General features: G+C 41.2%; 2 protein-coding genes across 2 annotated transcripts in view; one reads left to right on the forward strand and one right to left on the reverse strand.

Moving 5' to 3' along the window:
* Positions 1-552: 552 nt before the first annotated feature.
* Positions 553-9,980, forward strand: slc33a1 (solute carrier family 33 member 1). The gene is given in 11 exon segments (XM_034114556.1): positions 553-633; positions 2,130-2,587; positions 2,682-2,835; positions 3,194-3,389; positions 3,498-3,697; positions 3,804-3,988; positions 4,182-4,299; positions 7,042-7,219; positions 7,222-7,256; positions 8,947-8,991; positions 8,993-9,980. Coding segments are annotated over 10 exon segments (1,650 nt in total). The 5' UTR covers positions 553-633; positions 2,130-2,171; the 3' UTR covers positions 9,116-9,980.
* A 1,808-nt stretch (positions 9,981-11,788) lies between these two features.
* LOC117470036 (ribosomal protein S6 kinase beta-1-like) overlaps positions 11,789-18,054 on the reverse strand; it is a 13,960-nt gene continuing 7,694 nt past the window's right edge. The window contains 12 exon segments of the mRNA XM_034114557.1: positions 11,789-12,961; positions 14,563-14,659; positions 14,662-14,674; positions 14,963-15,070; positions 16,040-16,117; positions 16,210-16,272; positions 16,361-16,468; positions 16,567-16,657; positions 16,821-16,911; positions 17,017-17,117; positions 17,693-17,750; positions 17,868-18,015. Of these exon segments, the coding sequence (XP_033970448.1) occupies positions 12,706-12,961; positions 14,563-14,659; positions 14,662-14,674; positions 14,963-15,070; positions 16,040-16,117; positions 16,210-16,272; positions 16,361-16,468; positions 16,567-16,657; positions 16,821-16,911; positions 17,017-17,117; positions 17,693-17,750; positions 17,868-18,015 (1,212 nt within the window). The 3' untranslated portion in view covers positions 11,789-12,705.

Consider the following 18,054-nt stretch of genomic DNA (forward strand, 5'->3'; position numbering starts at 1 on the left):
ATGACCCTACAGCCCGTGCCGACTGGAGTCAATGAGGTACTTTTCCCAGTACATTGACTACAAAGTCTTTGAAGATCTGGAAAGATTCACCAAAAACCAAACTAGTATTTTAGTGACCAAATAAACAGCAATGTTCAGATCAATTACTTATGTTTTAAATAAAGGTGAATGTATTCTTGTATTAATATCACTCTATAACCATAATACGTTACATAGTCTATCTGTTCATTTTGGCTGTCTTTTCAAACTAAAATGGTCGACGTCCTCTACAGTGGACATAGGCTACTGTAACATTTAAAAATAAAATAAAATTTAAAAAGTCTAAATTGCAAGATGTTTTTTATTTTTTTTTTAAATAGTTCTGTACAACTTTAACCCATTTACTGTCAACATGCAACTTCATACACTTCTTCACGTTGGAACACTATTTAACAATACTTTACAATATGTGTGCTTTACTCAATACAACGATCTTCTCCCCTTTACAGAGTATCAGCATAGAACCGGAACTCACTTCTCGCGCGCTCTGACACGTCAGCTGTAGGTGCCGGACGCAGTTAGTTGTTGCACGCGCCGCGTTTCCTGGTTCCTCTGTGTTGATATTCGCCGATGTAAACTGTTCAAAGTCAAACGGTAGTATTTTCCTTCGGTTTTATCACCGTTATTAAGTTGCCATCCTGTTTTCGAAAGAATAATTAACGAATAAAATCCACTTCCGGTTGATTTCACCTGTAATCCTGCCGCTTGTGTTCAGTATGGGTGATTTAGCATGCTGTTATCACCAGGTATGCATGAAATCATCTTCAATCTTGTTTAAATTCATTTTTCCATCTGCTTGCATGTCCTTTCTATGCCTTCATATTTGCTGTAATTAATCTAATGGAGAATATGTGTTTCCTGATCTAATTGCATGTTGTCATTTAGTTGTATTCTATACCGTTACACCTGCGTTAACCATTCAATGATTTACATAATTATTCTTAATTTAATTTCTCTCTATGGTGACAGGGAACCAAGCTATTAATGTGGAAACATTGTATTAGTTAAGGACTTATTTCACAATGTGGTCAGACAGTTTGTCTAATTCACTTGTACTATAATAATATAAATTGTACTTAAATAGTACCTAGTATACATTGAGTGCTGTTCAACTTGCTTAAAATCAAATCAATTAAAACACACCAGAAAATGCAAGTACTGCTCTTTAAGACCAAGCTATTAAAGGAATAACAGAAACCCATTAAACACAACAACAAAAGACTGAAACAAAGGTTAGTGTAAGAATGATAAAAAGGAAGAGATAGTTAGTTCATTTAACAAAAGTCCATTTTCATTTAAATATGTTCACAAAGCCTGCATCTCTTGGTAGGGATTTACATAGTTTAGTAACTAAGTAATAAAGAAAACATCTTTATGTGGGAGAGTTCATACAAAAAAACTCAATTATTAAGCTCATAAATACAAAGCTATAGCTCTAATGAGTATTTTTTTTTATTGAGAATATCCTGGATCTTTTGTGAGTCCCTGGAAGAGTCACCTTTCACCCGAATAATCACTAAATAATTAATTATTCTCTGTATTTGCCCTTTCCTCTTGCCATGTGCACTGTGCTTAGCAGTATATCATATATTAGTCTGCTGGTCATCATTCCAGAAACTCGCTTTTCACCAAAACGTTTTCTTGCAACTATTTGTATGTAGTCAAGCGCTCAATGTAGCTCAATGCATGTTTCCACTTATCCAGTTTGCTGTTCGCTGTCATTACACAAACCTGTGTATTCAATACGGTATTGCATATTGTTGTCGTCTTTGTATCTTTGCTTGCCTGTCTGGGAGGTTCTGTAGTTTTGTCATGATGACTGTGCAAAAAAAAAAAGTTTAATTTGAATGGGATTCAAAGGTTGATTTATGGTAGCTTTAAAAACGTGTAGTGAAATATCGTTCAGTTTAGATGTTTGAGTATCTTATTTTTATCAATTTTTTTAATTTTCTTAATGTTATTCTATGATTTTTTTTTTTATTATATTATTTATTTATTTATTATTGTATTTTTATATTATTTAAAGCGACTTTGAGCACCGGGAAAGCATTTTAATTATTGGTATTATTATAATTATCTTTATTCTGCAGATTTCCTGAGGGCACAGCGGGTTTGATGCCCACTGCTCCAAGATGGAGCACTCCGATTTTATGACACACAAGAACGGGCGCCAGAGGAAGGCGGCGGGGGTCGCCCTCTCATCTGAGAGCATGACGGACATGGACAGGGTAGAGATGAGCTCTCCTGATCCGGAGTTAGAGGAGGAAGCAGAGGGTCTCATCAGAGGGTCTGACTCAGAGGACAGGAGGCACAGGGTCCGGCCTGCTGGGGTCCGTGGAGAGTTGGGGAACGTTTTGCTTCTTCTGTTCCTGTACGTGCTGCAGGGGATTCCTCTGGGCCTGGCGGGGAGCATCCCTCTGATTTTACAGAGTAAGAGCGTCAGCTACAAGGACCAGGCCTTCTTCAGCTTTGTCTTCTGGCCATTTAGTCTCAAGCTCCTCTGGGCGCCGCTGGTGGACGCGCTCTACTTCAGCAGGTTTGGTAGAAGGTAAGAATGACGTTTTCTTGCTGCTGCTTTCATCTGTGTGGATTTGCTGCCCCTCTTTCGTACATTGTGTATGTTTTTTCACCTTTTTCTGCAGAAAGTCATGGCTGGTTCCCACACAGTACCTGCTGGGCCTCTTCATGCTCTACCTCTCTGTGACGGTCAATTCCCTGCTGCAGAGTGAAGGAGGACCAAAAGTGGTAACACTCACAGCTGTCTTCTTCATGCTTGCCTTCCTGGCAGCCACACAGGTAGGACATCACAAACACTGTGACATGATCCTACATTCTGGAGGATAAATACATTAAAGTTGATGGTTTCTCTTTGACTGTTAAACACCTGAACTTTTGAAAGAACATCCATAACATTCATCTGTTTGCAACTTATATATATCAATATTCCAATTACTTGTATATAGACTACTCTGCACTATTTCTATTATATTATATTTTATTTACTTGCACTATTTTATCTGTTGTATTGTGTTGCACTGTTGGAGGACCCTATGACCTAAGATTTTCATTGTCATAACTACACTGTAGCTATGCACACATGACAATAAAAGCCTTGAATCTTGCCTCCATTGGCTGTATCGTCTCTACCTCTCAGGACATCGCTGTGGACGGCTGGGCCCTGACTATGTTGTCCCGGGAAAATGTGGGCTATGCTTCTACATGTAACTCTGTGGGCCAGACAGCTGGATACTTCTTAGGGAATGTGCTCTTTCTGGCTCTGGAGTCTGCAGCCTTCTGCAACAAATACCTCCGATCAGAGCCCCAGGACACAGGCATCGTGACCTTGTCAGGTATCACATATCCCTGACATAAACTTAACAGAAACATATTCACTTTTTGACCCTTGCATTGGAATTTGAGTTGAATGAAGTCTCTAATGCTGTCTTTCTTCTGTGCAGACTTCTTGTTTTTCTGGGGGATAGTGTTCCTGGTTTCCACGACGTTGGTAGCCATCATGAAAAAGGAAACCGAGCAGGGCAAAGGGAAGAAGAAAGTCCAAGAGGAGACACAGGGCGTCATGGCAACCTACAAGCAGCTGTTCAACATTATCAAGATGCCCACCGTCTTCACCTTCTGTGCCTTGCTTCTCACTGCCAAAGTACTTCACCATCACTTGGTTTATCTTTTTGAAATATGACTTTGAGAGTGTTGCTTGTTCTTACCGTGAATATATGTTGTGATTAACAGATTTCTCTGTGTTTCAGATGGGCTTCTCTGCAGCGGACGCAGTCACAGGTCTGAAGCTGGTGGAGGCTGGAGTCCCTAAGGAGCAGCTGGCCCTGCTGGCAGTGCCCATGGTGCCTCTGCAGATCCTGCTCCCTGTGATCATCAGTAAATACACTGCGGGGCCCCGACCCCTGGATGTCTTCTACAAGGCCTTTCCTTTTAGGTACAAGCACACACACCCATGCACTAGCATTAAATACAATAACAGATAACAGAGTGCTGCTGTTTGTTTCCTTGTATCTTCTCTTAGTATGTTTCCTTGTTTATGTTGCAAATGGAGCTGCTATGATGCACATTTCAGACTTGCTCTGACATAAAGTATTATCGTGTCATATCGTATGGTTTTGTGCTTGCAGGTTGCTCATAGGACTGGGGTACGCTCTGCTGGTGTGGTTGACCCCCAGTTTAAAACAAGATGGAGGGTTCCCTGTTTACTACTACGGCATAGTGCTGATTAGCTACGCATTGCATCAGGTTTGTTTTTCTGTTGCTTTTTGAATATGTTGTTTTTCTTCCTTTTTCAAATGATGGCATTTTGGGTCGATGGCGTTTGGGTCACTATTCTAGGATTGTCAGCAACACTAATGGCGCATTTCCACTGCAGGGCCTCGCACGGCTTAGTACGGTATAGTTAGGCCTTGGAAGGCCAGGCTCACTTTATGCTGCGTTTCCATTACAGTTTAGGAACTGGGGCAGTAACTATAGTAACGCAGTGTAGGCGGAGCCGTGACGTCATCTTCAATGCAAAACACAAAACCAACATCAGCCGTTAGCTGTTAGCACTCAGAGCTCACAGCTCCTCATATCTGTTCAGAAACTAGACAAAAGTTAAACAAGTACAAACCACAGACTGTCTGTGTCATGGCGAATACAGTCGCTGCTTTATTTATGTCTGTATAGGCCGTTGTTGTGAGTGTGGACGGTCGGAGCATATACTGCGTTAGCTTAGCCAATCTCCATTTAGAAAACACGCATTTTAAAAGGTTTTTCGCCTGCCGTCTGTCTGCAGACTTGTCAAAGCATTAATTCATGGTTTTTACTTCGGCATCATTTTGAAACGTGTATTAAAATTAAATCACGGTCAAATATGTTCATTTTGTTGTAGTTGCCAGCGATTCTCTCACAGCCAGAAAAACTGTGAAAAAGTACCCGTTAGCCGGAACTACGCCTAGTGGAAACGCAACCAAAACGGGCCGGGCACGGCACGCTTAAAACCGCGCTCCGCGCTGTAGTGGAAATGCACCATAAGACAGTGACAGTTTGCTTCTAAAAAAGGCCTCAGGACCCTCTGCACATTTCTACTTTGGTTAACATTATATTAGGAGGACCAGGTGTTCGTTTTGTGCAGGGCTGCACAGCAAATAGACACCATTCCCCAAATCTGATCGACCATGGCTCTTGTAAACGTGTCAGTATGGCCTGTTTGGTTTGCTTCAGTGAACACACAGTTTGAGAGCTGATGAGAACAAGCAAAACGTGTTTATTACTGAAGCAAACAAACTTCACTTTGACATTGTTTGTTGGAAAAAAGATCCATTCAAACCAAATATATTTAAGTCCTTTACCTGCATCCTGTGTGCAACCAAATCAACAAATAGTTAACCGTTCTTATTCATTTCTATATGCTAATGATTTCAATGAGAACGTTTATTTTTTATGGTTGGTTAGACAAATCTGAACAGTTGCAGATTTTGTGCCCTTGGAAAAAAAGGTTTTTTTTCTCGGTTTCAATTCTTGTTTTTCAGTCAGGTCTTTTTTTAAACTTTCAAATCCTATTCTTTTGTTCGTAGTTTATGATTAAATATGAAAGACACGTGCAAAAAAATATAAGATATTATGTTTTTATTTAATTTTAACCAATTGTATTTAATTGTATTATATTTGTAACTCCTGTGTTATGCCTGTAAATATGCTGCTATGACATCTTTCTTCCCGATTTGGGGATTAACAAATTACATATAATCTTATTTAATCCACATTTGTGCATCGTCATTGCGAGCTTGGATGTCATGTCTCATATTTCAAGTTAATGTTTAAAAAGGTACACAACATGATTTGCACTATCTCTATACACTTTATTTTGTTTAATTTCCACGAGATGTCACTGTGTAACAGAAGAAAATCTTAAATGTCAATAGAAAATGTTTCTTTTCAATGGATTATTAAAACTATTCATCAGAGATAGGGATTTAGGAGTAATTGACTAAATATTAGGGCTGTCAAGTTAACGCGTTAACGCAAAAAAAAATTAACGCCACTAATTATTTTAACGCGATTAACGCATGTGTATTTTTTGTCCTCGGCCGCCGTAGTTTCAGAGCGTATCGAGTTTAAAATACCATCTACAAGCTGATGCTGACAGCCCCGCTCCTGCTGCCCGCTTGTGGCAGACCACACTTCCACGCTCACCGGCAGGCCCGGACTGGCCATCGGGAGGACCGGGAGGGTGGGTGTATGTGTGGCGCGAGCGAAGCACACCTTACGTGTTGTTGTTAGCATCTGGTGCTAGCTAGCTGAGCTAACGGATATAAGGAGCTGTTTCAATGAAAACAGAGGAGCGACATTTCGCCGACAACTGCGCCGAGCACTTGACTTTATGCAGGTAGCCAGACAGCACACTCAGCACGGATAGTGCGCGCAACACAGCTCATACACACAGGCATATATGCCTTGAGCTGCACATAGCTCCAACGATCCATCACAGTGTCTCCACACACACACACACACACACACACACCACACACACACACACACACACACACACACACACACACACACACACACACACACACACACACACACACTATTGTATGAGAGAGGTTCCAGGTTGAATTGAGGTGAATATTTGTAATGTTCAGAGGTTGTTGTGTTTAATATTCATGAGAATATTTGTCATTGTTCAAATGATAATAAACAAACATATAAAGCATAGTTGTCCACTCATATGTTGATAAGAGTATTTAAAAACTTGAAAAATATCCCTCTAAGGTACATTTAGAACAGATAAAAATGTGCGATAATTTGCGATTAATCGCGATTAACTATGGACAATCATGCGATTAATCGCGATTAAATATTTTAATCGACTGACAGCCCTACTAAATATATATTCTGTTTCTGGCCCTTGTATTTTAGCTGTCAGGCTGTCAAGTGTTTGAGTGCCATGGTTAGTCCGAAAATCAGCTTTAACAGATGTTTCCCATGTTGCCCCCCTAGGTGACGCTGTACAGCATGTACGTGGCCTGCATGGCCTTCCATGCCAAAGTGAGCGACCCCCTCATCGGGGGGACCTACATGACGCTGCTGAACACCGTCACCAACCTGGGGGGAAACTGGCCCTCCACCGTGGCTCTGTGGATGGTGGACCCCCTCACCTCTAAGGAGTGTCAGGGGGCGGCGGGCAGAGCTGTGGCTCTCCGGAGGAGGCGGGGGTGAGTGAAAGAGGAAGAGGAAGAGGAGGGAGGGAGGTCAAATCTGCAGTGGTGTTGTTACCTGTGTTACTGGGCCTTTTCCCTCCAGTAGATCTGCCCAGTTGGGCTGCATTGCTGCAACACGTGTATGAAGATCCTGGAAGGGCCCCCTTTAATCCCTTAAGCGGCCCTATGGGGCTTACACAATTCCTCCACTGACCCAAATACACCACAGAAAGACGGCTTTAAAACAGTCAAACCTATAAGATTTATTACAAAGACGCATATAAACAATATACATCCTAGGCTGAGAGGCAGAAACAACAGGGTTGCTAACAAATGATGGAAAATTAAGCTTCCTTACTTCAGTGACAAACGTTGCAGGGTTAAGAAAAGGTGTGAAGAGAATTCCTCAGGACTCTCATTGTGATGAGATGGGAGGATGTTACTGAGTCTGCTTTTCTCCGTACAGCGTCTACTATAGACATCGAGGTACTTCACCCTGTATCGCCATTCAAACATGTTGAAAAAAAGTTGAAGAACCCACACAGCTCAGTAAACACTGAGCTCATTTTACAGTAATTCTAATACGTTTTTCAACCTTCAGGTTTTTTCCTTTCTGGTTTTAAATAGTGTTGAAGGTTCAGAACATATACGCATTTTAAACAAGCTAATAAGCAGCGTAACTTACATGATCTGCGTTCTCTTTCGGTTGTTTCCGTGAACGTCTGAATGTTGTGTGACATTGCGGCCGCAAGGTATTGTGGGACGGCATTATCTCCTCTCCTTTTCTATAGGATGGTCCAGTGTTTCCTAAGCTAAAGGAGATAGTAAAGGAAGTATTTAAGCTCCTTTCCTATCATCTAGAGCACATGTGTCAAACTCAAGGCCCGGGGGCCAAATCAGGCCGTGGTGGATTTAATGTCGGCCCGCAGGATAATTTCTAATTACTATAGATCTGGCCCGCCGGTATATTGCACGCACACCTTCACTCAATCCTGAGGATCTCCTCAGCTCAGAGCCTGACCCCAAACATTGATGACCTTGCACCCAAGATGAGATGCCAAGTATCTGGCTTGAACTAGCATCACAGAGCAGCACACTGAGTTTCAATGGATGTTTCTTCTGCACTTTGTTTCTTGCGACAAACAGGGCATGTTTGGTTTTTGCTTTGAGGGGAATGTTTTTTTTTGAAGCTGTTGTTGGCCTGTGGGAAAATGTAATCATAAGAAATGACTCTGGAAAGCTGCAGATAGAGCCATAAGAAATGAATGCAACTGATTATTTATGTTCAATGTTGTTTTTATAGGCAATCATTTAAGCTTTGTTAGTTCCAGGTTTAATTATGTGCAATAAGTTAATTCAATACGTTTTGCAATAAACATGAACCAGCTCCGGCCCTCGACTAGTACCCATTTTTTAATTTTGGCCCACTGTGATTTGAGTTTGACACCCCTGATCTAGAGAATTCAAACGCTCTTATCATGGCTGACACTTAGAGATATCCAGGTAAGTTTTTACTAAGTTAGGAACCTCCTGAGAGAAATGTACAATTCGACGCAACCTAGCAGTCCCCACTCGGCAATGCACATGTTACAGGAATGAAAAACACCTGGGCAGATCTCCTGGAGTGAGAAAGGCACAAGAACACATACAGGTGTATTTAGTTAGACTTTACTAATTGACCTCCTTGTCCCTGTTGTCCCTCCAGCTGTGCGTTAAGGAGGGCGGCGCCTGTGTGACTACACTGGACGGTTTACTACGTGGAGTCGGTGGTGTGTGTGGTGATCGGTCTAGCCTGGTGGCTGTGGTTAGGGAAGAAGATGAGGCGGCTGCAGGAGCAGAGCCCCGCTGCGTGGAGGTGCAGATCCAATCACTGATGACACTCCTCATCAGGACTTCTGACTCTTTCTTTGTTGCACAGCTTAACGGTGGACATGTTTGTTTCACTCCGGTCCATCCTGTTTACTCCCTGCTCCAGCTGTTCAGAAATCACTCTCAAACTGTGTCACCTTGACCTGCATAACTCTGATGAAAGACGTAAAACTCCTTCTCATCATTACTATATCCCGGAGAGCTGAAAACAACGAGCTAGCTAAAACGTTTTATTTTTTATCCTGAAACTTTACTTTGCTGCTTCAAACAGCCTTACCAAACGAGAGCTGAGTCAAAGAGTGTGTTCAAATACATTTCTGGGTTGTTTTTATCCGCTTGGATGGCCAGTGTGTGGCTAGAAATGTTAGCAAAACAAATCATTTTGAGCCCCTCCACAAAAAGAAATTAGTAAACCCACACTTCAGTCTTGTTCCCGGCAAGTCAGCATTTAGCGATACTAAAGGGAACAGACGGCGAAACATACACATGTACTTCTTCTAATGAACTGTAAGCATCATTTCTCTAATATCTGATGCTGGTAAATCCAAGTAACCAGTATCAAGACTATCTATCATTGCTGTTTGACTCAGAATCTAACCAAATGTTGTTTTTTTATGATTATTTAAATACATGTTTTCCTCTGAGTAATTTGTGCCTTGTTTACTGTTTCAAAGCCGGTTGATTCATGAAGGCAGGGGATGCTACCTTTGAAATTGATGAACATGCATTCAGTAACACTGTAGTCTGTAGTAGATTACACAAAACATAGCTGCTATCGTTCTTTAGTTTTGATATACTTTATGATAGGACGCTCAGCACACATTCCTCATGAATACAAGATGAGCTGTCCAAAATATTAAATGTTTAAGATCATCAGATTCATTTTCTACGCAACAGGTTTATAGCGCAACATGTGATTTTTTTTTCAAAATTCCTACTTTAGTCTCAGATCTTGAGAAAACATTCACTTTCGGTTAGGGCTGTGCGATTATGGCAAAAATCATAATCACGATTATTTTGGTCAATAATTGATATCACGATTATTGAATACGATTGTTCATTGGCTTTGAAAACGTCAATTTATTGAACTTTAAAACAAATTAAAATAATAATTTGAACAGTATCTGTTTAACTGTTGATTACCCTGAATGTATAATTCAACTGAAAAACCAATAAATAAAATAAATATAAATTTACATAAATAATATCAAAATAATAAATACCAATAAAAAAAAAATAATAAAAATAATAAAAATCAACAATATTTGGAGCGCACTTCAACAAGCTACTAAACATATATAAATAAATTAGACTATAAAATAAATTAGATCAGATATGTTGCAGTGCACTGTCACAACCAAGCAAGCAAAGCAAAATAATCGTTTTTTTCGATTATGTTGTTTTGTAATTGTGGCAGGCCAAAATCGTAATTGCGATTAAAAAACGATTAATTGCACAGCCCTACTTTCGGTCAGATCTCAAAAAAATTTCACATGTGGCCCTAATCCTCTTCTGTAGCTTTCCCTATTATAGGACCAATTCAAATCCTTGGAGCAATATTTGACAGTGCAGCTATACACTTTTTTTACTATCATTTTTTTTTAAGTTTAAAGACATATTTGTCTCTAAATGTTTTTTTAAGCCTATTCGGTTTTGCAGCATTCTCAAGTTTTATAGATGCATAAATGTTGAGACACATTGTATGTGAATATGCTGTACACTAACTATCAATTTACAGAGTAGTCCTAATTCAGACAACCATAACGTTTAACAGTTTGGATCAAGCGTTTCTTGTGGCACATCCCATCTAAAGGGGACATTAACACCAGCCTGAGAAGTGTGTAAATAAATACATCAATATTTCTTGCTCCAAAAAACAATTCATCACTCAGACCAGCAGCCTCTGTGAGAAAGCAAACGCCATTAAAGTCTTGCCTGTTGTACATAGAAGTGAATGTTACAGTATTTCTCTAAATCCAGCATTTAAATACAAAATGTAAGGACACAATCAGGGCTCAGTGTAAGGATACGTTTAACTTTTACATCGTTGTGTATCTGATTAACCATGCCGACTTTGTGAAGTACGTTTTGAAGGTCAAACCTTTCTAGATTATGACGGTAGAAAATGTTTTTTTAAACATGTTTGGCCTGTTACTACTCTGAAATGTCATCTGTTTATTTAACTTCAGACTACAAGCCTTTCCTTTAAAGTTATTTTTATTTGTTTTTGTACCAGCACATCACATGTTTCATTATTATTCATGAGAGCCTTTTTGCCATTACTGGGCACTACATTTGTTGTATGATTTTAGATAGACTGTGTGACATTTTTATAATATCAATGTTTCAGATCAGTAACTTTAATCTGCTGAATTGGCTTTAAAGGTGTTTGTAAATCTTTTCGCTGCATACAATTTGGTTTTAATTTCTCAGTTACCTCATCGCACTTAAATTGAATGTTCTCGTTGATTTTGATTTTATTTGCCCATCTTTTCAGATCCCCGATCATATATTGAAATTCATTGAACAGGGTGACCCTATAGAGAGACATTTAAATATGCTATCAGCAGCGATCTTAATGCTCTGACGATGAATGCAATGAAAAAACTCTTGTATACAAATAAAAATACACTTGTGAGGTTTCTGCATACAAAAAAAAAGACACGATCCATTCTGAATTTTTTTTTACATTTTATTATAATTGAACTTGCTTTTTGGGATTTCCAAAATGTCCCTCCTAAACAAGTGAACGCTGATGGAACAGGCTGTGTATTATACCCCCGAGTATTTGGAGCATTGAACCCGATAACTGCTGCTCAGCGTCCAGATCAACTGGAGCCGCGGCCTGCGTCTCTCCTGGGGGTCAGTCGGGGGTCCGATGATCGTCGCAGGAAGCAGCACCGAGATCAGCTTTGGGTTATCAGGCTGATACATCCCACATGGTAGCAGATTACTGAAGTATTCCAACGTCAAATAAATCCTCCACAACACCAACGCTGAATAAAACGTTTAATTGAAGCTCTCTGATTGATGTATAGCACTGTTAATGCATCCTTTTTGTAAAACATCGTAAGACATAAAGCTATATTCATCAACACCAGAACCTTTTATTTGTCCGCCGCTCATAATGATTCTTTGATCTTTTATTTTTTTCCTAAGAAATCATATCATTTTATTGAGAGCCAGGAAGCACTTTGTCTAAGAAGAATAAGAAGTGTCAAGGTCTCCCGATGGAAGCAGATCCCTCACAGGCATTCATTTAAATAGCACTCAGCACTTTGGACGTCGTCTAGTACAGACTTAGGAGGAAATTGCTTGCATACTTTGATTTATTATCGCCTTGGATTTATTTCCTCAAGAGTTTCCAGTCCTACGAGTCCAGGTCATAGCGTGAGAAGACGAGGTGGAGACGTGGCGATGTCGCTGCAGACCCACGCACACACTCCCTGCTGTGACAGTATATGGAGTGTGTGTATTTGGATTGTATTTGTCTCTAGCATCCATGTGGTTTTTTTTGCTTTAAAAAATATCAACAAAAGAAGGGGAAAAAAAATAAAGAGTCACCAAATAAACTCTCCTAAAGAGGCGCGGCGGGTCATAGGTTCATACGTAGATGGTCGGGGCGTTTAGCCACCACGGGGTAGGCCTGCTGCTTCATCTGACCCAGGTGGACCCCCGTGGGCTGGCGGATGGGGAGGGGGGCCGAGGCCTCGGAGTTGGAGGTCATGTCCATCTGCTCCGGGGTGGACAGCTCCATGGCCTGGTCCTGAGGGGACTGCATGACACTCGGACCCCTGCCGGTGAGGAGGGGGCTTCGGGCCCAGCACTCCGCCCCGGAGAACTTCACCGGGCTGAGAGGAAAAGGAGAGACAGAGGTCATTGGAGGTCAACATGGAGCCAACGTCAAAGATTGAAGACCCACAAAAATCCTCTCTTCTGTATTCAGGGTGTATGCAGGAATCCTGAAGTCAGATGTAACCCTTTAAGACCTTTTTTAAGACCCTTTCCATACATTTTAAGACCTCATCGCCACTTCGAGTTCTAACCGGTTACCTTGGCGACACACTTTACCTCACATTGACTATATACAGTATTGATTGTCCTTCCTCCTTATCTTCCAACCATTTGGACGCAGACTTGCATTTCCCCATAACGATGTTGGTTAACAACCGGCGTAAACGACCTTCGCGCGCTATCAAGCAGTGAGCGTGCGATGTCCTGTTCAGATGACGTCAAATCCAACGGGATGCCATAAATAAACTACACAGAATCACACTACACACCTACGCAATGATTACATTCAGGCAACTGTAGAATACAACCTCTTTGGACAATTTATATACTTATTGAAAACAAGCTACAAAATGTAATACCTTGGAAAATGCCGTTTAATACTTTTTAAGACCCCGCGGACACCCTGATGTAGCATTTGGATAAGTCTGGCATTATAAAGCTAATGCAGCAGCATCTTTTAAAGAGGCCCTTTTTTCTACTTTTTGGGGATTTCACTCTCCTGTAATGTGTCTATAGGTTTTTGTGCATGTATCACAACAGCTAACCAACCAGAGCAGACTGTGCTCTGGTTTCAGACAGAGGGTGAAAAGAGGTGCTGCAGCATGCAGTATGAGAAAAAGAGCTTTTTGAACATTAAAGCATGAGACATGTCCCAGGAGAGACAGAATACTAATATGAACCTGAAAATGAGCATTATAGTGCCGCTTTAAAGGAGACATGTCATGGCCATTTCTACTGATCATAATTCCATTGTTGAGGTCTACTAGAATAGATTTATATTGTGCATTTTTCCAAATCACATGGTTTCTCATACAGCATCTCTGTAAACTACGTGTATTCACTGAATTTCACTCTCTGCCTTTAACGGCTCGTTGTAGCTCCCAAAGCTCCAGCCCCCACCCTCCCTGTGAGACCAGTGTGCTCTGATTGGTCGGGACGTTGTGAATCGCGCTGAGCTCCGTGGAGGTGTTGTTTCCTTGTTAGCATACACAGCCAAACTCATCCTGAGCACAAACTCACATCCGAAGTAAAAACAATAAGTGTGGCTTGATATTGAGTAAGAAAAAGGTTGATAAACGCTGTGAGAATGGGTCTGCAGAGAGAATTTCGCCACGATCCCAACTGTCATGTCTCCTTTAAGAGATATTGCTAAATGTATGTGTTTGGTTAAGAGAGATTGCGTAATGTGTTTGCTAAACTATTTTTATTTAAGAACCAGACTCAGCAAATGAGAGATTTAAGGAGAACTGCATTTGATCTATTAGTCTGCATGATAAAGACTCAACAATATGTTCAGAAATATCAATGACATGACAACATGTACAATGAAATGTTCATGGATTTAATATGCCATGAAACATGTAAAAGATGAACTGTCCCCTGTGGTGACATGGGGTTTACCAATGAAGTCATTTTTCCAGCAGACACACAGACGTACCTGAGAGGAGTTCTCGGGCTGCCCACGATCCGTCGGGGTGAGCGGACTTTTGGCTCAAATGAAAACCTTTCTTTGATGTTATCCAGGACTGACGGGCGACGTACGTGAAGCCCTGCAGAAACAAAAGAGACCAGAGACACACACAGTTACACCTCACACAGAAAGACATGCATCGACTTTAACATCTGATATCAACTCCACAAGACTGCTTTTAATTCTTATTATGTATGCTGCTCTGTGATGCCCTGCCAGAATCTAATACATGAGCAAGAGCAATTCTTGTGAGCAAGACGCTGCCTGTGCACACTTGTGGTGTCTTGTTTGACATTTAGTATAATGTTAGAAAACGTTCTCACTGTGATCAAGAGACAAACAAAGGGGAATGTAGTCGGAGGATTACCAGGAAGGCTTGGTTTGCGCTCTCGCTGAGGGTGGAGTCGTCCGGGCTGTCCACCGGAGTCTGACTGGTGAACTTGGAGTCGAACTGACTCACGTCTTCAGCTGATTGCTGCAAAGACAGAAGACAAACACAGGTGAGGAGGTGTGGTAAGAGGATGGGATGTTAGCCTTTGCAGACCATTTACATGCACACAAACCTGTATAACTCTACAGGAGAGGGGAAACCCCAAAAAGCATAAAAGGGCCTCTTTAAATTGGACTTCACATAAACAGGCTTCCTACACCTGTTCCAAAGTTAAACTCAGGCTCTGTTTGAAGTATATTTTGAAGCTTTTGCAGGCCCTTACCACTCATATAGATTTCTTCAGTTCTTCCTCACATTATATAAGATGGTATTGTGCTTTAACCAACCAAAAATAGGTTTGAGAAAGCATTCTTCAAAAAGGGTGAACACACTAAAAGCAACATCCTATTTCAAAATGTGTCTTTTTGCATAACGATCACTTTTCAAACCTTGAAAACGTCACATTACATTTCAAGTAGGGCTGCTCGATTATGGCAAAAATCATAATCTCGATTATTTGGGTCAATAATTGATATCACGATTATTAAAAAACGATTATCCATTTACTTTGAAAACATCCATTTATTGAAAAAAAAAAAAAAAAAAAATGTGAACAGTATGTTTTTAACAGTTGCAAAAATAATAATGGTTTTATTTCGATTATGTTGTTTTCATAATCGTTGCAAGCCAAAATCGTAATTGCGATTAAAATCTGATGAATTGAGCAGCCCTAATTTCAAGTATTTCCTGCACCTGTACAAACCCCGCTTATACAATTTAATTATGAGTAGATATTCCAACTAACAACGTGACAGTCGGAAACAAGAGAAGACTTGGTTTCAATTTCTGAAACAGGTAGTTTAATCTGGGCTGGATTTAAAACCAACCAAGAAGCATTAGTGGAGAGTTCACAGAGATCTGATTTCTGCATCTAACATTCTCAAATGTCCCACAGCCAAACTATCAGTAATACTGAAGTGTCCGATTCAGGATTCCTTGTGACCCGATACTTACCAGGAAAGGTTTGAAGGGAGGCTCCACTTTCCGAGCCAGCAGATCCTCCCAGTTAATGTGTCTGAAGAAGGGATGAGCCTGCGGGACAGCAGAGACAAACAGAGGGGCATTAAACATTCTGAGCTGCCATTAATACAACTACAGATCTCTAAGGGTCTCTGGGTTTGTACCTGCACTTCTGTGGCGTCTCCTGCGCCCGCTCCCAGCCGCGATGAGGCGTTTCTCTTCAACAACTGTGCAACCACGAGCAAAAGGTCAAAAATAATGCTTACACAACAACAGCTACACACTCAGGATAGGTGTTAAACAAACAGGAAGTACCCGCTTCAGGAGATCTCTGGCTTCTTGTGTGAGGTAGGGCGGGAGGCTGAGCTTACACTTCAGGATCTTGTCGATGGTCTTTTTCCGGTTTTCACCCGTGAAGGGAGGCTGCAGAGGAAAGAGAGAGGAAGGGGTTACTCCAACACTCCCAGATAATGACAGAGAGTGATGAAATGATCTGTTAATGTTGTAGAAAATGCACTGACCGCTCCTGTGAGCATGTCGTACATCAGAGCGCCGAGGCTCCACCAGTCCACCGCTCTGTTGTGTCCGCTTCTCATCAGGATCTCCGGAGCCCTGCAGCGATCACAGAGCAGTTCTTATTGATTAACGAATGTGAATGAGTCAACAGTGAGCATGATAAGAGGAAAGGAAGTGTACAAGTGAGCAAGGAAGTATATGTGTATGCAGGTGCCTGAAAGCGTGGATGTGAGAGGGGAAATGAGAGAGCGCCGCTCACATGTATTCGATGGTGCCGCAGAACGTGTGTGTGACTGTGCCGTCGTGAATGGACTCTTTACACAGCCCGAAGTCGGTCAGCTTTACATGACCTGGAAGAAAACAAACACAATCAGATACAATTACTCAGAATTATTTGTGGCAAATAAACAAGAATATGTGGCAAATCCCAGGAATATCTGTATTTTCTCACACACCGTGGTTGTTGAGCATGATGTTCTCAGGCTTCAGGTCTCTGTAGATGATGCCCTTCTGGTGCAGGTGACCCATCGCCATGGAGATCTCCGCCAGGTAGAAGCTATAGAGGAAGACAAAGAAAACACGTTTGATATCGCTGATCAAAAAAACATGATAAATAGATCTTTAAATGAGTTTCAGCTGTTTGATATCTATATACCATGATATTAAATAATTCAATAAGTACAGGAGACATTTTGAAAAACAACATTTGTTTGTGAATGTAATATTTAGCCACAAAAAAAAATCGAATTATTGTTTCCAAACTCAGTTTTTTTGTTTAGATTTGAAGGCCGAATTTTATATTATCATATGTTTCACCCTCTGTCTGAAACCAGAGCCCAGTCTGCTCTGATTGGTTAGCTGGCCGGCTGTTGTGATTGGTCAACCACTTAGAGATCTCCCCCCCTAAGCCTATCAGGTATGATGTGTTGGAGCGATAGCCAATAGAAGCACGAGTGTTACGTAGTGATGTCACTGTGTTCCTGAAGTAAACAAAGGAGTCCAATGGAGGCGTTTCAGGCAGTGGAAAAAGGCATAATAAGACCTCTTTAACATACACCAAACACACTATTACAGATGATTATTTCTCATGATGACATAGTTATAGTCTGATATTAAACTACCAACACTCACCAGGCTGTGTCCTCCATGAAGATGCCCTCCCTCTCCAGCTGCATGAACAGTTCTCCTCCTGAACACATATTTATACTGTTAATGAAACACACACCCTCTCTGAAGGTCAGGGTGTGCAGCTGACCCTCACAGTCACTACTGACACGTGGTGTGTATGTGCATGTCTGGTACTGACCACTCAGGTACTCCAGGATGAGGTACAGCTTCCCCCCCGTCTGGAAGGCGTAGATGAGATCCACGATGAAGGGGTGCTTCACCTCCTCCAGGATGTTCCTCTCTGCCTTGGTGTGGGCCGTGTCCTTGGCGTTGCGAACAATCATAGCCTGGAGGAGAAGATCCACGTCAGTCAGGAGCCAGTGAGG

This window comes from Trematomus bernacchii, unplaced genomic scaffold (genome assembly GCF_902827165.1).
Source record: "Trematomus bernacchii unplaced genomic scaffold, fTreBer1.1, whole genome shotgun sequence".
NCBI lineage: Eukaryota > Metazoa > Chordata > Actinopteri > Perciformes > Nototheniidae > Trematomus > Trematomus bernacchii.